This window comes from Mastigoproctus giganteus, chromosome 6, assembly GCF_048544385.1.
Source record: "Mastigoproctus giganteus isolate SK-2022 chromosome 6, ASM4854438v1, whole genome shotgun sequence".
In the NCBI taxonomy this organism is placed as follows: domain Eukaryota; kingdom Metazoa; phylum Arthropoda; class Arachnida; order Uropygi; family Thelyphonidae; genus Mastigoproctus; species Mastigoproctus giganteus.
In genome coordinates, this window is record NC_143580.1 from 147,825,689 (window position 1) to 147,847,288 (window position 21,600).

The 21,600-nt window shown below is 36.6% G+C and overlaps 1 protein-coding gene across 1 annotated transcript in view; it reads right to left on the minus strand.

Moving 5' to 3' along the window:
- Window positions 1–1,060: 1,060 nt before the first annotated feature.
- Window positions 1,061–21,600, minus strand: part of LOC150084647 (32 kDa beta-galactoside-binding lectin-like) — an 81,109-nt gene continuing 60,569 nt past the window's right edge. Inside the window, 3 exon segments of the mRNA XM_090376528.1 lie at window positions 1,061–1,349; window positions 1,352–1,551; window positions 18,079–18,167. Of these exon segments, the coding sequence (XP_090232654.1) occupies window positions 1,228–1,349; window positions 1,352–1,551; window positions 18,079–18,167 (411 nt within the window). The 3' untranslated portion in view covers window positions 1,061–1,227.

The following is a 21,600-nucleotide window of genomic DNA, read 5'->3' on the forward strand; positions in this document are numbered from 1 at the left end:
GGACATTGCATGAATAAATGTAATTAGTAATGATCTAAAAACATGTGCTTATATTATTCACTTAGTTTTTTTAAGTTATGGATCAAATTACTGCTAATATTATTTCAATTTTGTTACTTAACTAAATTCTTAGTACTTTTATGCAGCCTTACAGAAAAATTTAAGTAAGCTGATAACTTAATTACTTAAGTCAGTTTGATATTTCATGATATACATAATACTGTATATCAAATTGACATTAATTTATAATTGTGTTTAGTTCTGTTTGTTATCTCTCCTTCAGTTGATTTCTGAAATGATCCAGGGTACATAAAATAAAGTTGACATAAAATTTCTAATTATCTGTATTTTAAGATAAGCACATTTAGGAAATTGAATTTAAGAAAAATGGGACAATGGGGGAAAGTATATTTAAATAATCATTTTATAATTGAGTGTTTCTTGGTCTTTCACTTAAATAAAGATTCCATTAGCAAACTGGAGCATATATACATGGTGAAAAACAGTAAAATGTCAGTATTATTAACACCAGAGTAACAAATTATTTAGTATAATTAAATTACTTCATGTCCCTTACTGTTTTTTTATGTAAAAATATTTCCTTTCAATGAATATTATTATAATGAAAATATTAGTTTAGGGCAACAAAAACTCATCTAGATACAAAATAAAACCACTAAAGAAATTTGTAAAAATAAAATTCTTTAATGCAGCATTCACTTTTTTGACCTTTGACATCTGTAGTGATTTACTAACTCAGCAGTTAATTGCTTAATGGCTTTTGATCTATCTACCTAAAGTCTTATTTGAAGAATTGAAAGGTGGCAGGGATTTTTACTCAGTTACATAATCAGTGAATCATGCTGATAGGTGGAAAAACAAATTGTTTGGTTGTAGCTTTGTGTGAAGGTTGTTTACATCAATATGTAACAGTTGCACTTAGTTTTATAAATTTGAAATTATAAGAGACTACAGTTTCAAGGTAATGTTTTTTCCCCAGAGTTTAATAGCTTTAAGTTTTGTTTCATTGGAAATTTTAAATTTTACAATTTTTCTTTAAAAATGAATTGCATAATAAGTTTGTCATTTTGTAATAGATAACTAGTGTTTTCTGACATTGCAGTTCAGCGTAACAAAATTCATTATAATGAATTTTTTGGTTGCCTACATGAACTTGTTATAGTGACAGTTCGTTGTATATTAAGAAATAGACTATGAAAGCACGAGTTATACAATCAATAAACGGTGCACAATAATAGAACCATCAACAACTACATGGTCTACCCGACTGACATCCAGTCGATGTTGGTATTCAGTTTGTTTAGTGCCATTAATGACAATGAGAAACTATCCTGTTGACAGAGGATTTGCAGTTCAAATCCAAGGCCTTCTGAAAATGGAAAGGAATCTGATATTCTGATTTCTTCTCCCCAGCTGTCACTGTCACAAGAATTCATCACTATCACAGGGTCACCATCATCCCAACGTGGATTGTAATGGAAGGCAACATCTGAGTCTTCAGTCTCATCACACTGGAGGTTGATATGAAAGCTGTTTTTAAAAAAAGGGTTAAATAAGACAAACCCATATTAGATATAGTTACATGAAAATATTCCTGTTGAAAAATTTAGAATTATTTAATGCCTTCATAGATATGATATAATAGCCCTTTGATTCACTTTCTTAAATTTTGTCCTTTCTTCTCTTTTATTTTAGATAAATAGAAAGCTTACTTTTTAATATTTTAAGTCTAATTTTGACAGGGATATCTAGGCAAATCTAAGCAGGATTATTTTTCATTAGATACATAGTTGTATTTAACGCTTCAGCAGATGCAAAGATTATTCTTCATCTAAGTGTGCAGAGTCACTTCAACCACATGCCTACATTCGAAACCCAGCAAAAAGATAATTCAAAATTGTTCACTTTTTTCATGCCACCTTTATTTTCTGAACAAAACTAAAAAATCCATTTTTTTTTTATTAAAAATAAAAACCCACACACACACTTCAACAAATGCCTGCAAGTAACAGGAGTGCTCACTGCACAAAACATGAAGCACACAGTTTCATTCTAAATGATGCTTCAATGTCAAAGCCAGATAGTATTACCGATTGGAAGAAAGCATGCAGCAGTGAAGTGAGCTCTATCAATTACTATGACAGTCATTACTTGCGTATAATTAGGTTTAACTTAATGATTTTTTTCTAATTGTACAAAAAATTAAGATTTCTGGAATCAAAGGAAATATTTAAAAAACAGCATTAGGAGTTTCAGCTGAGCATGAATTGCTGATATACTGTCTGAGGTCTCACCAACCCCAAGCTCAGGGGTAAGTAAATATTCATTGACTTATGCAAAATGTTTAGTCCTTCAAGGACATTTCAAGACAAAGAAAATTCCACTGCAAATTTTGAAATACCACTAAATTCAATAAACTTTTCATTTTATGTTTCTGATAGTTTAAGTACTCTTAAATTTTTAAGAGTACTGAAAAAATTAAATTAAGTTATTTGAAAAATTCTTATTCAATGTAAGGTGGCCTGAGATAGCTATAAAAGTTAGGGCAATATCTTAGAGTTTTGCACATTGCAAACATCTCCTACTGTGAAGACCCTAACACTAAGTTTCCTGGATATATTTTTCCATTTGGAGAAGTACTTTAATTTAAAAAAGCATAGGAAACAAACAAAACATTATAGGAAAACTTTATGCAATCAAGCATAAAATGGAGTTTTTTTTAATAAAAAAAAAAAATTGCAACGTTCACTAACAGCATTCCAAAATTTGCATAGTAAATCATTACAGCATACATATGACGACTGGGCTAGCCTGGTGGGTAAAGTGCCTGCCTGGCAACCCAAAGGTTGCAGGTTTGAATCCTGCCTCAGGCTTGGATCACAGTAAAATGCAAAAACTTTGGGAGGTGCATTATGGGCCACAGAGGCCGATTCACCAATAACTATTTGGTCCTTGAGGTTGTCACAGACATTCTCTCAGATATGCCAGACAAGCTGTTCTTGCTACCTGGGAGTCTAAAACGCTGATGGAACTGATATTCGGGTGACACTCAAGTCAAAGTGGACCCAATTTCGGCGAAGTCCGGACGGTCTATGACAGCCAAATCCTCTGCTTGCACCTTCACGATGGTGGGACTGTTAGTAATCCTGGGTATAACCTTCATGCACAAGTACATGGTGGGTGACCACCCAGGTGTGAACCAACGTAAGCAGGGGTCGAGGTGTGGCGCCCACACCACATGGAGGAACGCCACCCCTCTATGTTACCAGGCAGTACTAGGTGGTAGATGACTCATCAACCGGTGAAATACCACCACTTTGCTTATTGGAGGCTTGAAGTGGTGGAACCCATGTTTAGTCTCTAGAGCTAAGTTCCGGTCAACCCTTCCCTATCTCTTCCATCATGCAGTATGATTGATGACTTTTGAGGTTATGATGAACGTCGTGGCGAGATCCAATATTCCTTACATTTCGAGGGTTACAGCTCTAAAACGGTGTTCGCAAGTTAGTACACCAGACCGAACCTATTGGTAACTCTCTAGGAGGCTTCTGGATCAGCTAGTGTATAATCTTGCTACCTCTACTCTGCAAGATAGTGACTGGAGGGAGTCTGAGTAGTGTGTATGCGGGGAGCATTGTTGAGGCCACGTTATGTCAAGGATCTGAGTATATTCTTACCACATGTACGCCATATCCAAAAATCATTACTTCATACAGCATGTCCCACCCACTTTTTCTTACTATTGAATACACCATGAATTGTCAAACTAATAGAGCAAGCTTATCTGCAAAAAGATCTAAACCTCCCAAGGACTTCCTAATTCATTTCACAAATATACGTGGTCTCAATTCTAATCTCAACGATGTCCATTTCCACTTGCAGTCTGCAAACCCCATGTACTTTTTCTGATAGAATCTCAGTTATTGATCGATTCAACTACTGCTCATCTCAGATGCCCAAATTATTCGCTGTATGAATCCTTTTGCCTCAAAAGGTGGTACTTGTGCATATGTCCATTCTGATATTCCCTGTCAGAGACTTGACAATTTGGAATCTCCTCTCTTTGATCTTCTCTGGCTTAAAATCTCTCTACCTCATTGTGTCAAATTCATCTGTTGTCTCTACCATTCTTCCAACTCCACTAATCACTTGGAGCTCTTTGGCTTCCTCTCTTTGCAACTTTACTTTCTCCAGTCCAACTTTCCTAACAGTGAGGTAATTTTCCTTGGTGATTTTAATGTTCACAACTCCAGCTGGCTTCCGTTTTCTAGTCACACTGACCCAGCAGGTCAAGATGCTGAGGCTTTTGCAATTACTAATGACCTTGCACAGATTGTTCATTTTCCTACAAGAATACTGGACAATCCTAATCATATAGCCAATACGCTTGATCTTTTTCTCACAAACAACCCTTCTAAGTACATGGTTGAAGAGAGGTCCTTTAGGCACTTCAGATCACAACTTGGTGATTGTCTCTTCTCCAATGGAACCTTTATCTCATGGCTATTCCCAACCTCGTGTTGTTTGGCATTACAAGAATGCAAAATGGGATGACCTGCGAGATTTCTTTTCTTCGGTCGGATTACTGTTTCAAAACTTCTGATGTCAATGTTTGCTCAGATTATGTCAGTGAAATTATTCTTGCAGGAATGGAATCCTTTATCCCACACTCCACTTTAAAATCTCGTCCTTTATCTAAACCTTGGTTTTCCAATAAATGTGCTAAGGCTGTCCAAGAGAAGAATGTTGCATATCGTAATTGGCTTGTTTCTAATTCTTCAATTTCATTTTCTGCCTACACCAAAACTTGCAACAACTGTAAAGCAGTTATTAATCAGTCCAAACTAGAGTTTGAACAGGCTAAGAGTAGAAAACTTGCTTCTTGCCCTTATGGTAGCCAAGCATTCTTCCCACCATTCCCAACACGCTCCATTCAATGCCTCCTGTGGTCTTCTGTCAAAAGGATATCAGAAGGATTTTGATGAATCTTGATGCTAAGAAAGCTACAGGTCCTGATGGTATTTCTCCATTTGTTCTCAAAACCTGTGCTCCTGAACTTATTCCTATTCTTTGCCGCCTTTTTTCACTTTCTTATTCCAAAGGTGTTTTTCCTTCTGCTTGGAAATTTCCTCATATCCAGCCAGTTCCTAAAAAGGGTGACAAATCCCTCCCATCCAATTATCATCCCATTGCAATTACTTCTACTCTTTCTAAAGTAATGGAGAAATTAACTGCCAACTCTTAAACTATCTAGAAACCTTCTGTCTGATCAACGATCACCAGTATGGATTCCATCAGTGTCTATCCACTGGTGATATTCTGGCTTATGTTACCCATTTATGGACTAATTCAATGGAAAGGTTCAGTGAAACACAAGTAGTTGCTCTTGACACCTCAAAGGGCTTTTGATCGCTTCCATCTTATGGTTTGCCAACTGTTTTTAGTAATTGGTTATCCAGTTTTCTCTCTGATCACTCACTGAGGGTGATGGCTCTGTCTTCTAACTTCTCCACTAATGCCAGTGTCCCCCAAGGTTCGGTTCTTTTCCCCTTGTATATCAATGACCTTCCATTAACTGGAAATCCTATCCATAGTTTTGCCGATGATAGCACATTGCATTCAACTTTCCATTTTGAGAAATCTTGTCCTGCTCAATCAGCTTCAACTTCTCGAAAATCTGCTACCAATTCCTTAAATGCTGATCTTCAGGTAATTCTCCAGTGGGGCAAAGCCAGCTTAGTTGATTTCAACCCTTCTAAAACTCAGTCTTGTATCTCGCAAAAAGGATTCTTCTGCTCCTATGCTTATCTTTAGTGACACTCCGATTTCTAGGCAAAAGGATATATCTCGTTTGGGGATTACCCCGACTTCTAATCTCTCTTGGCACAAGCACATTACAAATATTGCTTCCTCTGCATCTAAAAAACTTGGTTTTTTCTTTCCCTCTCGACGTTACTTTTCTTCCAAACAGCTGCTCCCTCTGTATAAATCGAAAATCCGCCCTGCCATGGAATATTGTTCCCACATCTGGGGTGGTGCCCCCAAAACCTCTCTCAGGCTTCTTGATTCCATTCAGAAGAGGGTAGTTAGGTTAATTAATGATTCATCTCTAACAGTCTCTCCACTTGCTGTCTCATAGATGCACTGTTTCTGCTGCATGCCTATTCTACAGATACTTCCATGGGCACTGTTCTTCTGAATTGGCTTCTATAATTCCCGCTCTCTCTTTCAAAATAGTCTGAACACATGCCGCCACCAGCCAACATCCATTTACTGTCCAAATTCAAACCCACAGAACCAACTTTTCATCTTCCTCATTTATTCATTCAACTGCCGTTTTCTGGAACAGCCTTCCTTCATACGTATTTCCTGAAAATTACAATCTACAGAAGTTCAAGTCCAATGTCAACAAATATCTTCTTTCGTCTTCTCAACCTCCAACCCACGCATGGTACTAAAGGTTCTAATACCTCTTGTGTTTGGGGTTCACATAAAAAAAAAAAACACTAACAAAAAAGCATACATATAAAAATGAGAAAGTAACTTTTACATTGTGTTGTACTATTGGAAAAGATTCAAAACCAACAAGTGCTGCTGCAATGAACAGCATTTGTTATTTCCTTGAATGAAGTCTCTTCACTTGCCTGTCAGACATCCTTGCATAATCTTTCTGCTTAAAGCTGTAGTAATGCCATTACAGAGAAATGCTGGTCACTTCCCTTGTGAGTGTGGACACCCATTTATTTTTAATTTAGTCACTTTATTTCTTGCTTGCAGGTCAAATTAGTATGAACAGAAAAATGTAGGCCCAACCTACTTGCTGGTCAATGCAAATATTAATACTTTTAATGGAGAATTAGTCATTTTTGCTTGATTTGACCCATCTCATAATACAGTGTCTTTTTTAAAAATATATATATATTTCGATATTTTAAAATCTGAAAACGTAACATGTTTTCTTTATGTACTGTATGTAGATGCAATTTTTCATTTAAAAAAATTGGACAGCATGAAATCAATGCATAAAAAGAAATGCAAAAATAAACAGTATAGCAGACTCGATTTACCGGGATTGGATTAACTGGGACACTTCAAGACTCCAAATAAATAATCAACCAGAAATCATAAAATTCAAATAATAACTAGAATAGGTATAAACACATGTTTTGCAAGTTATAAATAAGTGACAAGAAGCAGCATTATACGTCGTCATTGAGAGATTAATGTACCTATTATCTTTCAACTCCCACTGTCTTCACACCCGCTGCTCAAAAAAAAAAAAAAGTTTAGTTTGTTTTAGTGCATCGCATCACAAAGACAAGTTGTTTCTTTATTTATTATTAGCCATATGGTACAAGGAAACCTGAGGCTTATGCTGCACCAGCCTGGGGGGGGGGAGAAATTCTGAATTACGCTGGGGGAGAGAGAGAGAGAGAGAGACAGAGAGAAGTAGAAGGGAATCACCAAGAACGAAGAATGATTATATCCAGCTTAGAATCTTGGGTGTGACCCAGGGTTGTGTAAAGGATGTAATTTTTTTTTAGTAAATATTTTTTATTTGTTTAGAAATTGCAAAAATGGGTAAATGCAAAACAGTTTGCTTCAATTAAACAAAAACTTGCAATTATTCAAAAGTTTTGCAAACTGTGAACGTTAAATCTTTATCCCAATTCGCATCCATTAATGTTGGTGACCAAACCATATGTGACATTGTAAAAAATAAAGGGAAGCATTGTATTGGGCACGTGAGTAATGCCTGTTAAGTTTTTTCATATCTATCGCCATACTTTTTACATAGGCTGCTGCACACTTTTCAATACAGTAAGCCCAACTTATGTAAGTTGGGACTTACGTAAATTTTTTCAGTCAATTTTTTTTTCTTCTTAGGATTATAAAATTTAAAACAGTAAAAAAAAATAAGCAATCAATAACAACAATCACAAATTGCACAAGTAAGATATGGAGTAACAAGTAATGTAGTAAACAGCAACGAAGAGGAGATCCATAATATTTTTTATATTACTAAAAAAAAAATATCAGTAAAGGAGAAATTTCACCATAATAATATAAAATCCCAGCTATTGGTATTATTGCAAATGCAATAAGATTTGTTTCTTACCCATTTATAATGAATGGCACTAACATAAAAGCCCAATAAACTGGAAATTGCAAATTGTTTGTCTTATGGTATGACCTCCAGAAATGTGCTTAAGTAAAATGTGAGCTTGCATGGGGTGATAGTGAGTTTGCCTTAACACTGAAGTTCTTTACAGAAAATTTAATTTTGACTGTTATCATGGTGCCGACTACGAGAAGTGATAGCAGGACTAATAAATCTACCCAGAAAAGGAAAGCAATAGTTGGATCAGAAAATTAAAATAAGGATGTATGAAAATGGTCAAACATTAACAAGTATTGCGCAGAATTCAGATTTGTCAGTATCAACAGTGAACACAATAATTAGCATAGGCATATGATGTAAGAAAGCAAGCTTATACAGCATCAGCCAAAAAACCCCATTTCACCCATCCATTTGCTTCAAATGGATGTCTAGTTCTGCCTTGAATTTATTTAAGCCAACTTCTACAATAGATGGAAGTTTGTTCCAGCAATCAACCACATGCTGGCTAAAGGCAAACTTCCACACACCTATTCTACAACTGTCTATCCTCAATTTGAATTTGTCCCTCAAGCAATTGATCTGGGCAAGAGGCAAAAATCCCATCAGCATCGAGCTTGCTCAAACCATTCAAGGCCTTATAATACACCTCAATCAGATCATCTTGCAGGTGCCTAGTCACCAGACACTAATTTGCAAACTTAAGCCTTTCTTTGTGAGCAACCCTTTGTTCCATTCACTAATCTTTTTGCCCTTCTCTGTACAGCAGCTCTATATCCTTCTTGAAATGAGGCCTCCAGACCTGTGAACAGTACTCAAGGTGTGGCCTGACCATTGCCTTATACAAGGGAATAATCACCTTATCCCTGCTAGAAAAATTCCTGTATATCATTGACAAGACACCATGTGCTACTCTTGCAGACTGTCTGCACTGCTCAGAAAACTTCATATCTGACTGCACAATTACCCTCAGGTCCTTTTCATTCTCTACCACCTTAAGTGTAGTACCACACAGTTGATACTCTAGGGTTACTGCTACCCATATGCAGTACCTTACATTTGTCAATGTTAAACTTCAGTTGCCATCTCTCAGCCCATCTGCTCAAATGTTTCTAGATCCTGTTGCAGTAGCATACTATCATTAGTGTCATTAACAACCCTGCCAACCTTCATTTAGTCTGCAAACTTAAACATTAAGCCTGATATACCTTCAATATCATTAATAAATACAGAAAACAATGAACCCAACACTGACCCCTGGGGGACTCCACTAATAACATTAGTCCACAAAGAGCATTGTCCATTGATTACCACTGTCTTCTCCCATAGCAGTATTTTGCCCTTAATGCCATACTGCTCCAGTTTGTATAGTAGTCTTCCATGTGCAACAGTATCAAAAGCTTTTCTAAGATCCAAGTATGACATCAAAATTATTTTTTGCATTCAGTTCCTTTGTAACCACATAGTAGCCAATCAAGTTGGTCAGGCAAGACTTTCCCTTAACAAACCCATGCTGTGTCCAAACTAACCAAAGTGTTGTCTAGATCAGTGGTTCTCAACAGGGGGCCATGCCATATTTCTGAGGGGCCATAGGTAAAAGTTGTAAAATTGGGGACCATGGAAACTTCAATGAGCCACAAAGTTCACTTCTAAAATAAAATTATTACTAATATAAAAAAGAAAAAATATGAAATGGTCAGTACTTATAACTCAGTATCCTTGTTTTTTTGTGCCTTAATTAAAAGAGTCAGAACATTGTTCTTAAACCATAACCTTAGATCTGGGAATTCCAAGTAGTGGTAAATAGGTACTCTGGACTCTGGTTTGGTTTTTTTTTAGGAGCATTAGCAACTAAGGCCATATTGCTCCGGGAATATGCAGTGGTCATTCCCTGACCTTTCCGCATCCTCCGTATTTAGTGGTGACGGGCTCGAACCCCGGTCTAATCAAGAAGCGTGTGCTATGCACTGCTGCTCCTTCCCACCTGGCTACGGAGGCGCTCTCTGGACTCTGGACCCACCTTCTTGGAGCAGATAAAGCCCCAATGAAATGGTTAACTGGAAAAATGATTCCTTATTTTTCCAAATATTCTCCCACTCCTCTCATGAGTTTTACTGCCACACTTTCAGTAAATTTCAGATATTCTTCAGTTCAGTATCCAGGGTGTTTGGAGGAAGATATTTTTCTGCACAAGTTCTATTATTGTGGTAGCTCCAGCTACTATTTTTTGACAACTAAGCATTATCTTTCATAATAATTATGAATTTTCATTTCAAATAAATTAGCTTTCAATAGAATTTGAATACCCTCCATCTACAAAAAAAAATAAAAATTTATTGATCACAGCAGTTTTGTATTTATTTTAAGTAGAATATCTTCCAAAGTAATTTTTAGGCACCTGGGATGGATGGGATCTATCCAGTTATATTAAAGGAGGCAGCAAAGGAAGTAAGCAAACCCCTAGCTGTAATTATAAGAGTTCGTTGGACCCAGGGGAGGTCCCCATGGACTGGAGTTGTGCAAATGCATCACCAATTCACAAAGGGGGTTCAAAAGGCAACAAGTAACTAGACTTGTTAGTTTAACTTGTGTTCCAGGGAAAATAAGGAATCACTGGTTAAAGAAGTACTGCAGGATCATCTAGACAAAACTACAGTAATAGTTAAGACAGCATGGGTTTGTGGGTTTGTAAAAGGGAGGTCTTGTCTGACCAATTTGATTGGATACTGATGTGTGGTCACAAAGGAACTGAATATCAAAAATAATTGATACCATATACTTGGATTTCAGGAAAGCTTTTGACACTGTTGAACATGGAAGACTGCTGTACAAATTGGAGAGGTATTGCATTAAGGGTAAATTGCTACAATGGATAAAGGGATGGTTGAGTGGGAGACAACAGAGTGGTAATTAATGGACACTGCTCTTCATGGACAAATGTTATTAGTGGAATTCTCAGAGTTCTGTGCTGGGCCCATTGTTTTGTGTATTCAGTGATACTGATGAAGGTATATCAGGATTAATGTCTAAGTTTGCAGATGATAGACAAAGGTTGGCAGGGTTGTTAAAGACAGTATGCTACTCCAACTGGATCTAGATAAGTTGGGCAAATGGGCTGAGAAGTGGCAACTGGAGGGGCCCATCAAGCTCTCAGCTGCCCACATCAATGCCAGAGCTTGCACTTGGTCATCACACAACACAGCAGCAACCCCCAAGACAGAATGTGCTGGAGACGTCCCACAGGAACTAGTAGTTGTTGGTGACTATTGTCAGGGAAATGGGGAACATGCTTTGTAAAAAGGATAGGTGGAACAGGAGCAGGGTATGTCTGCCAGGGACAAAGGTTGATGATGTTGTAGAGCAGATTTCTTTAAGGGCACAAAAGGTGATATAGTTGTACACGTTGGCACTAATGATATTAAGAGTAGGAGACCAGCAGAATTACTTAACAAGTACAGGTCACTTTTGAAAAAAAGCTGTGAATTAGGGTTGAATTTGAGTGTCTACAATTCTGCCCAGACACAATAGGAGGGAGTATATGATGAGGCTTGTCGATCAATTCAGCCCTGGAAAGATTGTGCAAGGCTCAAGGGGTAGAATTTTTTTCAGCCTGATCTGTACTTGTTAACAGGAGAGACTGCTTCTACAGGGATGGGATACACTTAAATAGAAAGGGTGCAAGAATATTTGCTGATGCTATCAAGGCAGTGTTAGGTGGGTCGGAAAACTGATAGCTTGGGGGGTACAAGGACTAATAGATTAACAGTAGCCACTGGCAGAGGTGAAAGTGATTCTTGCACTGCTTCTATTGAAATAAGCAGAAGCCTGGAAAACAAGATGCAGGATATTTCAGAGACTGCTGGGAGCCATTATGGTACACGTAAACACATGGGTTGTGTTACGGTAGCTAAGAAAAAGAACAGGTGCATGTATACGTGTGTACACCAATGCTAGGAGTTTGGTAAATAAATTTGAGGTATTGCTCAAAGCATCAAAGGCAGATATTGTTGGGATATCAGAGACATGGTGTCACACAGATATAAGGAATGCAGAACTGTAATTGGGGAGTAAAACGTCTACAGAAAGGGAGGAGGGGTTATGCTATTAGTTAAGAAACACATAAAATCCAAAGAAGTGAAGCCAGTCGACATCGCTGGACAGTGCAATGTCGAGTCAGTTTGGTGTGACCTAAGCATTGGGAGATCAAAATTGAGTAGGAGTGTGCTATAGGCCTAATGACTCTGATGAGTATAATAAACTATACAGGGAAATAGAGTGGGCCAGTAAATCAGTCTTATAATGGGGGATTTTAATTTCCCAGATATTGACTGGAATTTGTGGGTTGGTCACTCACACACTAGCAAGGCTTTTGTGGATTTATTGGATTATTGCTTTCTACATCAGCATGTTTGGAGGCAACTAGAGCGAGTAATACTCTTGATTTGATTATCAGTAGTGATTCTTCATGCATTAAGAATCTGCAGATGGAGGAACCACTAGGTGGCAGTGATCACAGTGTGCTAAATTGGGATTTACTCAAAGAGGTAACTACCATCAGGGGTAAAGGGAAGGGTTATTGCTTTTGTAAAGGCAACTATGATGGTCTGAGACAGTATTTAAATTCTATACAGTGGGACCAACAGATGCTATCAACAGCAAATTCAAAATGGGAAGCATTCAAAGAACTTATCTTGGAAGCTACTATGCTTTACATACCAACTAAGAAATATTGTTCAAGGTTTAGGCCTAAATGGATGTCAGATGAACTAATGAGACATATGGCAGAGAAGAAAAATGCATGGGATACATATAAATTAACACGTGACACAGAAGCCTATGATAGATATAAGTTGATCTGTAACCAAGTTACAAAGGAGGTTAGGCAGGCAAAGGCCGATTATGAGAAATCTTTGGCAAGGGATGCAAAGAAAAATAGCAAAGAGTTCTTTACTTATGTAAACTCTAGAAGGAAGGGGATGAATCAGATTGGTCCACTTGATATTGATGGTTCATCTGTTGATGATCCTGCTCAGATAGCTAACAAACTAAATGAATATTTTGCATCGACATTCACACTTGAGTTATTCAGCGAGGGGAATGCCAGAGGTGTATTAGACTCTGGCAGTAAACTAGATAATCTTGTAATAACCAAGAGTAAAGCGGAGGAGAAATTGTTGAAGATAAACACAAGAAAGGCATCTGGGGTGGATGGGATCTATACAGTTATATTAAAGGAGGCAGCAAAGGAAGTAAGCAAACCCTTAGCCATAATTATGAGAGCTTGCTTGGACTCAGGGGAGGTACCCATAGACTGGAGATGTGCAAATGTGACCCCAAATCACAAAGGAGGATCAAAGGCTGACACAAGTAATTATAGACTTGAGTTTAACTTCTGTTCCAGGAAAATTAATGGAGGCACTGGTTAAAGAAGCACTGCAGGATCATCTAGACAAGACTTTAGTTATAGCTCAGACACAGCATGGTTTTGTTAAGGGGAAGTCTTGTCTGACCAATTTGATTGGATACTATGATGCAGTCACAAAAGAACTGGATGCAGGGATTAACTTTGATATTATATACTTGGATCTTAGAAAGGCTTTTGATACTGTTGCACATGGAAGACTGCTGCACAAATTGGAGCAGTGTGGCATTGGAGGCAAAATTGCTGCTATAGATAAAGGGGGCGATTGAGGGGGAGAAGACAGTGGTAATCAATGGACACTGCTCATCGTGGACTAATGTTATTAGTGGAGTTCCTCAGGGTTCAGTGTTGGGTCCATTATTGTTTTCTGTATTTATAAATAATATTGATGATGGTATATCAAGCTTAATGTCCAAATTTGCAGACGATACAAAGGTTGGCAGGGTTGTTAAGGACACTACTGATGCTATGCTGCTGCAACAGGATCTGGCAAGGTTGAGAAGATGGGCTAAGAGGTGGCAAATGAAGTTTAACATTGACAAATGTAAAGTACTACATATGGGAAACAGCAACCCCAGAGCAATGTATCTACTCTGTGGTACTACACTGACAGTGGTAGAGAATGAAAAGGATCTGGGAGTAATTGTGCAGGCAGATATGAAGTTCTCTGAGCAGTGCAGACGGGCTGCAAGTGTAGCTCATGGCGTCTTATCAATGATATATAGGAATTTTTCTAGCAGGGATAAGGTGGTGATTATTTCCTTGTATAAGGCAATGGTCAGGCCACACCTTGGGTATTGTATACAGGTCTGGAGGCCTCATTTCAAGAAGGATGTAGAGCTGCTGGAACGAGTACAGAGAAAGGCAACAAGATTAGTGAATGGAACAAAGGGTTCCTCTTACGAAGAAAGGCTTAAGTTTTGCAAATTAGTGTCTGGAGACTAGACACCAGCGAGGTGATCTGACAGAGGTGTATAAAGCCTTGAACGGTTTGAGCATGCTCAATGCTGATGGGATTCTGCTTCTTGCTCAGAAGCATCACCTGAGAGGGCATAAATTCAAATTGAGGAAAGACGGATGTAGGATAGATGTGTGGAAATTTTCTTTTAGCCAGCAGGTGATTTGTTGGTGGAACAGACTTTCATCCCTTGTTGTGGAAGTTGATAGCCTAAATAAATTTAAGGCTTAGCTGGACAGGTATTTCAAATGAACAGAGGGGTGAAGTGGAAGGTTTTTTTTTTGGCTGATGCTGCATAAGCTTGCTTTCTTGTATCATATGCCTCTAATATTAATGCTAAATGCAAAGTAAAGTGAAAAAGACCTGAGAGTAATTGTGCAGTCAGATATGAAGTTTTCTGTGCAAGCCAGACTGGCTGCCAGAGCAGGTCATGGGGTATTGTCAACGATATACAGGAATCTTGCTAGCAGGGAAAAGGAAGTGATTATCCCTTTGTATAAGGGCACACCTTGAGTACTGCATACAAGTCTGGAGGCCTCGTTTTAGGATGGATATAGAGCTGCTGGAACAGATACAGAGAAGAGCAACAAGATTAGTGAGAGGAACAAAGTGGTGCTCTTACCAAGAAAGGCTGAAGCTCTGCAAATTTTAGCATCTGGAAACTAGGCACCTGCGAGGCAATTTGATTGAGGTGTCTAAGGCTTTATATGGTTTGAGCATGATCAATGCTGATGTGATTCTTCCTCTTGCTTATATTATGCACTTGAGGGGGCATAAATTCAAATTGAGGAAAGGCAGTTGTAGAATAAATGTGTGGAAATTTGCTTTAAACAGTGGGTGATTATTTGCTGGAACAAACTTCCATCTGTTGTTGTGGAAGTAGAAAGCTTAAATTCAAGGAGGAACTACAAACTTTTAGAGGGAATGGATGTGTGAAATTAGGGGGGGTTTTGGCTGATGCTACATAAGCTACACTTGCTTTCTTTCATCATATGCCTCCATTACTATTATCATTACATGAAGATAGACTGAGCACTGATGCCTTAGTGAATAAAAGCGGGTCCAACACAATCTGACAGATGAATGCTGATAAGGGAATTTGATTAAGCATAATGTCAATGGTATGGAAGTCTTTGGATGCAATTTCATTGGGATGGGATTATATAATTAGCTGATCAGTATATAACAGGAGATTATAATTTGATTAAGTATCAAAGATATGACATATGGTTGAGATTTGTCTCCACTAACAGCATGAAAGGAGAGACAGTTGGTGATATATATTTAGACAAGGCTTAAGAGAAGTAAAGGAGAACATTAGAGAAAACAAAATAATAATGCAAGGCCAAGATTTACTAAACATGGTTTCATTGTAGATTCCAATTTTTTTTTTCATTGAAAGAAAAACCAGTTTGAAAAATAGGATCATACCAATGTCAACAGCATACCCACTATCCTGGAGTAACAGAAGATATTTTTCCATTCCTAGAATAAAGTGCATACAGCTTCCTGGTAGAGGGCAGTACTATGATAGAATTCATCAAGCTATTGGTTTAAGAAATGCACTGCATACTAGGCAGCTAGTGTAATGAATTTTGGCTCTCACATATATTTTTGGAATCTCAAACACCACCAATCATCACTTGAATTGAGCAATGCAAGGAGGGGGTTGTCATCAAAACTTTGATTGTGATTTTGCATACTTTGAGTTTGAGCACCTTTTGTTTTTTTAGTTAAACTGTTCAGTGTGAAACAAACCTAGCATAGAATTTCTGTTCACTTCAGTCTGTCAGAATTGCTTGATATGTTTGCCCATTAATTTGAAGTAGTTCCATCATTTGACAGTCACACGATTAAATTAATATGCAAACTTCTGAACCTCAGAAATGGTAATTTCTGAGGTTTCATGGCATTCATTACCTTGAACACAGCAACACTAAAATGACCTTTTATATAGTCACATAGGTCAGTTGCCACAGCTTGCTATGTGTTTCTGTTGCATTCTACAGACCACTGCAAAATAAGAGGCCTATGGATTTCCAAGTGCTGTGCAATGATTGCAGAAATATAAAAGAAATTGAGGTTATATGCTGAATGCCTTTTCCTCTACTCCCAAAGTTAATTCTAATGGTTATCAGCATAAGTTATTGTAACAGCCAACCAATCAAGAAAAAATTCTTAAAAAATAATTTAATAAATAAAAACAAAATGAGGCAAATAAAATCATAATTGATAAGTGTATTTCTAAAAGCAATAAAACATGAACTGAGTAGTTTAGAGTATGCCATTTTTTTTTATCAACTTAAAATAAGTAGAGCCATTTATAAAGCACTGATAGTAACTGCTCAAATATATTTTAAATCAAATACTGGTTGTAGAATAATTTATTTTAAAAAATGCACACACTAGGTAGGCACAAGATCTGAAGTAAAAGATCATTGAAATAACTCAGACTAAACAAGCTTTTGATTTCTTTTGTATTACACTTTTAGCACTAAAATTTAAAAAAAAAAATTTACCAATTTTCAAATCCTAAGAATTAATTCAGCTCCCAGTGAATTAACTTGCTATTTACTTTGACTTATGCACCATCAAACCTCCATATCAACAACAGTTTACTTTGAAAAAAAAAAAAGACAATTTCTTAGCTTTTTTCATCACAATCAACAAATCTCAGGTTGAGACAACAAAACTTGGACATTTTTTCTCATGGACAGCTTTACATAGTAGCTCCCAGGTCTAGATAATTTGTGCAACAATTAATTTTTTTAAAGGATGATATAGTCATACATGTAAAAAATTATCAAATTGCATTTTTACCAGAGTCCATTCCACTGACAAATTAGCTAGCAGCAAAGGGGGCTGAGGGAAAGGTTTTTGTAATTATTTCTATATTAATCTTTAATTCTTCTCTGAAACAGTTTCAAAATATTTGCCACAGGTATTCCAGTGAGTAATTAATGAGCTTTTTGCCATTGCTTTTCCCCATATAGCATGATCAGCTGCATTGAAGGTTACATTTGTCACAAAGCTTTAATATATTTATTTTATCATTAGTTTAATGTATTAGTTTTGGTACCATTGATTCATTCATAACATTAACCAACTAGGAAAAAACCATCTCAGGGGGATTATGAAATGGAGTGAACTAATATTCAAATATTAAGCCTTTTGTATATTATATTTAGTTGATAAAAGCACTGATTTTAAAGCTACTCTATTTTGTTTTATTGCTTATTTTTATATAAGTTGTCATTGCATTTATTAGTTTTAATGGCACTATTTTGTCTAGTGTAGTTTTTATTTTTTTTTTTTGTGTGTTCAAACTCTAAATGAACTTAACTGTTTGCAAGGTGAGTTTAGGTTTCCCAGTATGCTGCAAGTATGAATTAGTATTGGCATCTCAACAAATGAAACTGAATTTCTTGATTATTAGGCCTTTTATAAGAATTTTTATGAGAGATTTGCCAATTCCCCTTAAAAGAAGCATGCATAATGTATCCATTACTACCACATAAATTTGTTCAATTATAAAGGTAATATCATTTGTCCTATTACCGTGTTGGATCTTTCGGTATCTCTCCAGAGAGAAGCACTAACTGGCCAGGACTCATCCCACCAGGTATTCTTGATACAGTCTGAATTTTCTAAAAAAATAACAATAAATTATGGTAATAGTTTTAACACTACTATACAGTACAGATACTGGCAAACAAAGTTAGTATTTCCTGTTTGTATTTTACAAAATACATTGTTACACAGATAAATAATTTTCATCCTGATTTGTGTATAATCAGGATGGAGTTTATAATCATTAATCATAATGAAATAAAACTGACTGGGAAAACTATATAGCCAGGAAAGTCTTTCCTGGTTAAGTGGATATTTTTATATTAGAACATAATGGTAACTTATTGAATTGATTAATTTCAAGCTGCATAATTGAATTTAAAGAAAAAAACTATTCTCCACTTCCAACCCAAACAGTATTAGTAGTGGCAAATGATGCAAGAAGAATCATATACAGCAGCAGCCAAAAAAAAAACACATTTTACCTGTCCATCCACTAATAATTTGTACAGTTCTTCCTTGAATTTATTCAAACTATCCACTTCCACAATAGATGGAAGCTTGTTCCAGCAATCAACCATATGTTGGCTGAAGGCAAACTTCTGCACATCTATTCTGCAACCATCTTCCTCAATTTGAATTTTTTTGCCCTCCCATGTTTAAGCAAGAGGAAGAATCCCATCAGCACTGAATTTGCTCAAGCTATTCAAAGCCTTGAATAGCTCAGATCACCTTGCAGGTACTTTATCTCCAGACACTGCAATTTGCAAAACCGAGGCTTTTTTGATAAGCATCCCTTTGTTCCCCTTACTTATCTTGTTAACCTTCTCTGTATATCCATTCCAGCAGCTCTACATCCTTTCTAAAAGGAGGCTGCCAGACCTGTATGCAATACTCAAGATGTGGCCTGTCCATTGCCTTACATAATGTGATAATTGCTTCCTTATCCCTGCTAACAAAGTTCCTATATATCATTGACAAGACTGAGCTGTCCTGGCCACCTCTCTGCACTGCTCAAAACTTAATATTCTGACTGTGCAATTACCCCCAAGTCCCTTTCATTTTCCACTACCCTGAGCAGTAATCCTACAGGAACATACCACACAGTTGGTATGTTCCTGTAGGATTACTGCTACCCATATGCAGAATTACTTCAGTTGCTATTTCTCAGCCATCTGCCTAATTTTATAGATCTTGTTGCAGCAGCAGCATACCTTCATTAATGTTGTTAACCACCCTGCCAACCTTTGTATCATCTCTAAACTCTTAGAATTAAGCCTGATATACCTTCATCAGTGTCATTAATGACAATGAATGGGTAGAACATAAGTTGCTGAATGGATTAATTTCAAGCTGCATAATTGAATTTAAAGACACAAACACCCCCCCCCCCACCACAAACACACTGCCATCAATGTAATTTGTATAAAAATTTAGGGCTAGACACTATTGGCACTGTCTACCAAATCAAAACCATTTTTCCATGCATCAAAATTCACTTTTTATTTAGCATACTTAAAATAATACTGCTCTCATGGTGAAATTTTCACAACAGAGTAGTACTGTAATTCTGCTAAGCATGTCTCTCCCCCCACTTCTAATGACTGCTTAACTCCTTTGTAATTATTTATACAAAAAGTGACTACTACACTAGTGTAGTGTCTAAGATTTTTGGTTTTTCCAGTTAGTGGTTATCTGAAAGTTTTAGAACTGCTTTAATTAATTTAGCAAATTTTCTGGAAATTCAAAATCCTGACTTAATTTAATTCAAAATGACATCAAAATATGATTTTCAGCTCTAGAAATATAGCCTGCATTATTGCATTTTCATGCAATAAGGCAGGCTATAAAAGTGCATCCTTATACTTCACCTCAGTGCTATTGAGAACACACTTAATTGGCCACAACACTTGGTTATTATCATTGATAGTCACAAGCCCAGGTAGCTAGAGCCATAAGTATCAAGGATGGCTATTTTGAATCCGTGACAACTTCCTAAAGGTAAATTTAAGTCAGAGGCTGAGATAGGGTACTATCTGCAACAATCTATGCTTTTTTTCTCCTAATCTCCCCCTCACCACCACAAGGGAGCTATCTGATGTGGTGCAGTCTCTGAAGCTAGGGCCAATGTTTAGCAATGTTAGCAGAGCTAGTTTTAAAAAGGTGGCCAATATATTCATAGATATTTTTTGTTGTATTTTGAAATATTTAATTTCTTTCCTTTCTCTATGGTCAGCTAGTTTGTCAGATAAATTTTACTTGTTAGTTTTAGCTTAACCACTCAAACTGCAGAGTGGTCACATTATCAGTTATGCTCAGTGTCACCAATGCAAGAGCATTAACCAATTTCACTTTAAAAACCCAAAGTAGTACATGTGCATGCCTTGTGCTGATAGTGCTTCTCTGAGTAGTTATGCTTAGACTGTACATTGTGAACTGCACAGTTGACAAAGCATTTTTTTTAATATTATTGTTTGTGAAATTTACATTTTGATTACAGACAGGATAAAGTATTTAGGATTCAAAAATACTGGAAATATGATTGTACCACTTTTAAATGGACCAATCAAGGTATAATGTAAGCTTAAGCACTACAATCTACAGATAAGAGGAATTAATAATTACTTAAACACCAATTACATTTATATTAATGACAATTAGTAGCATCATTAATTGAAATAAGTTAATTTGTTTACTAACATAGCTGAATTGAGTGTTACTTCCCCCTCCCATCCATATTTAAGTACTATATATTTAAGTTTATAGGCATGCCAGTCAGGGATGCACAATTTAAACATTTTTTTAACTTAAATATCAATCCTTACTTTTGACTTTTATAGGCTAAGTGACTGGTTAAAAACAACTAGTTTGTATGATATTATGCAGAATCTGGATTATTTTAACTATATAATGTGCTAGACTAGCTAGACTATATACTTCATTTCCACAACTAGCTTCAGAGAATGAGCCAAAGCAAAAAGAATACGAAAAAATAGTTTAAGGTTGGATCAGTTACATCCAGATTTACAGAGCAAGTCTTTAACTTGATAGAAAAATTCTTTCCTCGACAGTGTTAAGAATAGCCTCACTGCATGTATGTCCTAAATATGGTCAAGATGCAGCTTAAGAGGAAAACGTTGGAGAGCCACAGACAAGGCTTTTACTCTCATTTACATTAAGAGACTAATCACAAGCTACTGAAAAAAGTTAAACTTTCCTTGCAGACTGCAAAACAGTGAACACTGATAAGCCAAACTTCTTTGCTGTTTTTCAAATTATAAATAAAAATACAGAAGCAAATAAGAGGACTGTACATTGTTTGAATGAAATATCCTTAAACTGCTGGAGATTGGGTTTGGCATATTTGATTAGTGTTCTTTTAGTACTATTTTATAAGCTAACTTTTAAAGCTAACAATACTCTTGTTAGCTTTAAAAGCAAGTGAGGGCAGAATGTTATGTCAATAGTTTATGATTTAGGCACCTACTAATCAAGGAGAATTGAGATCTT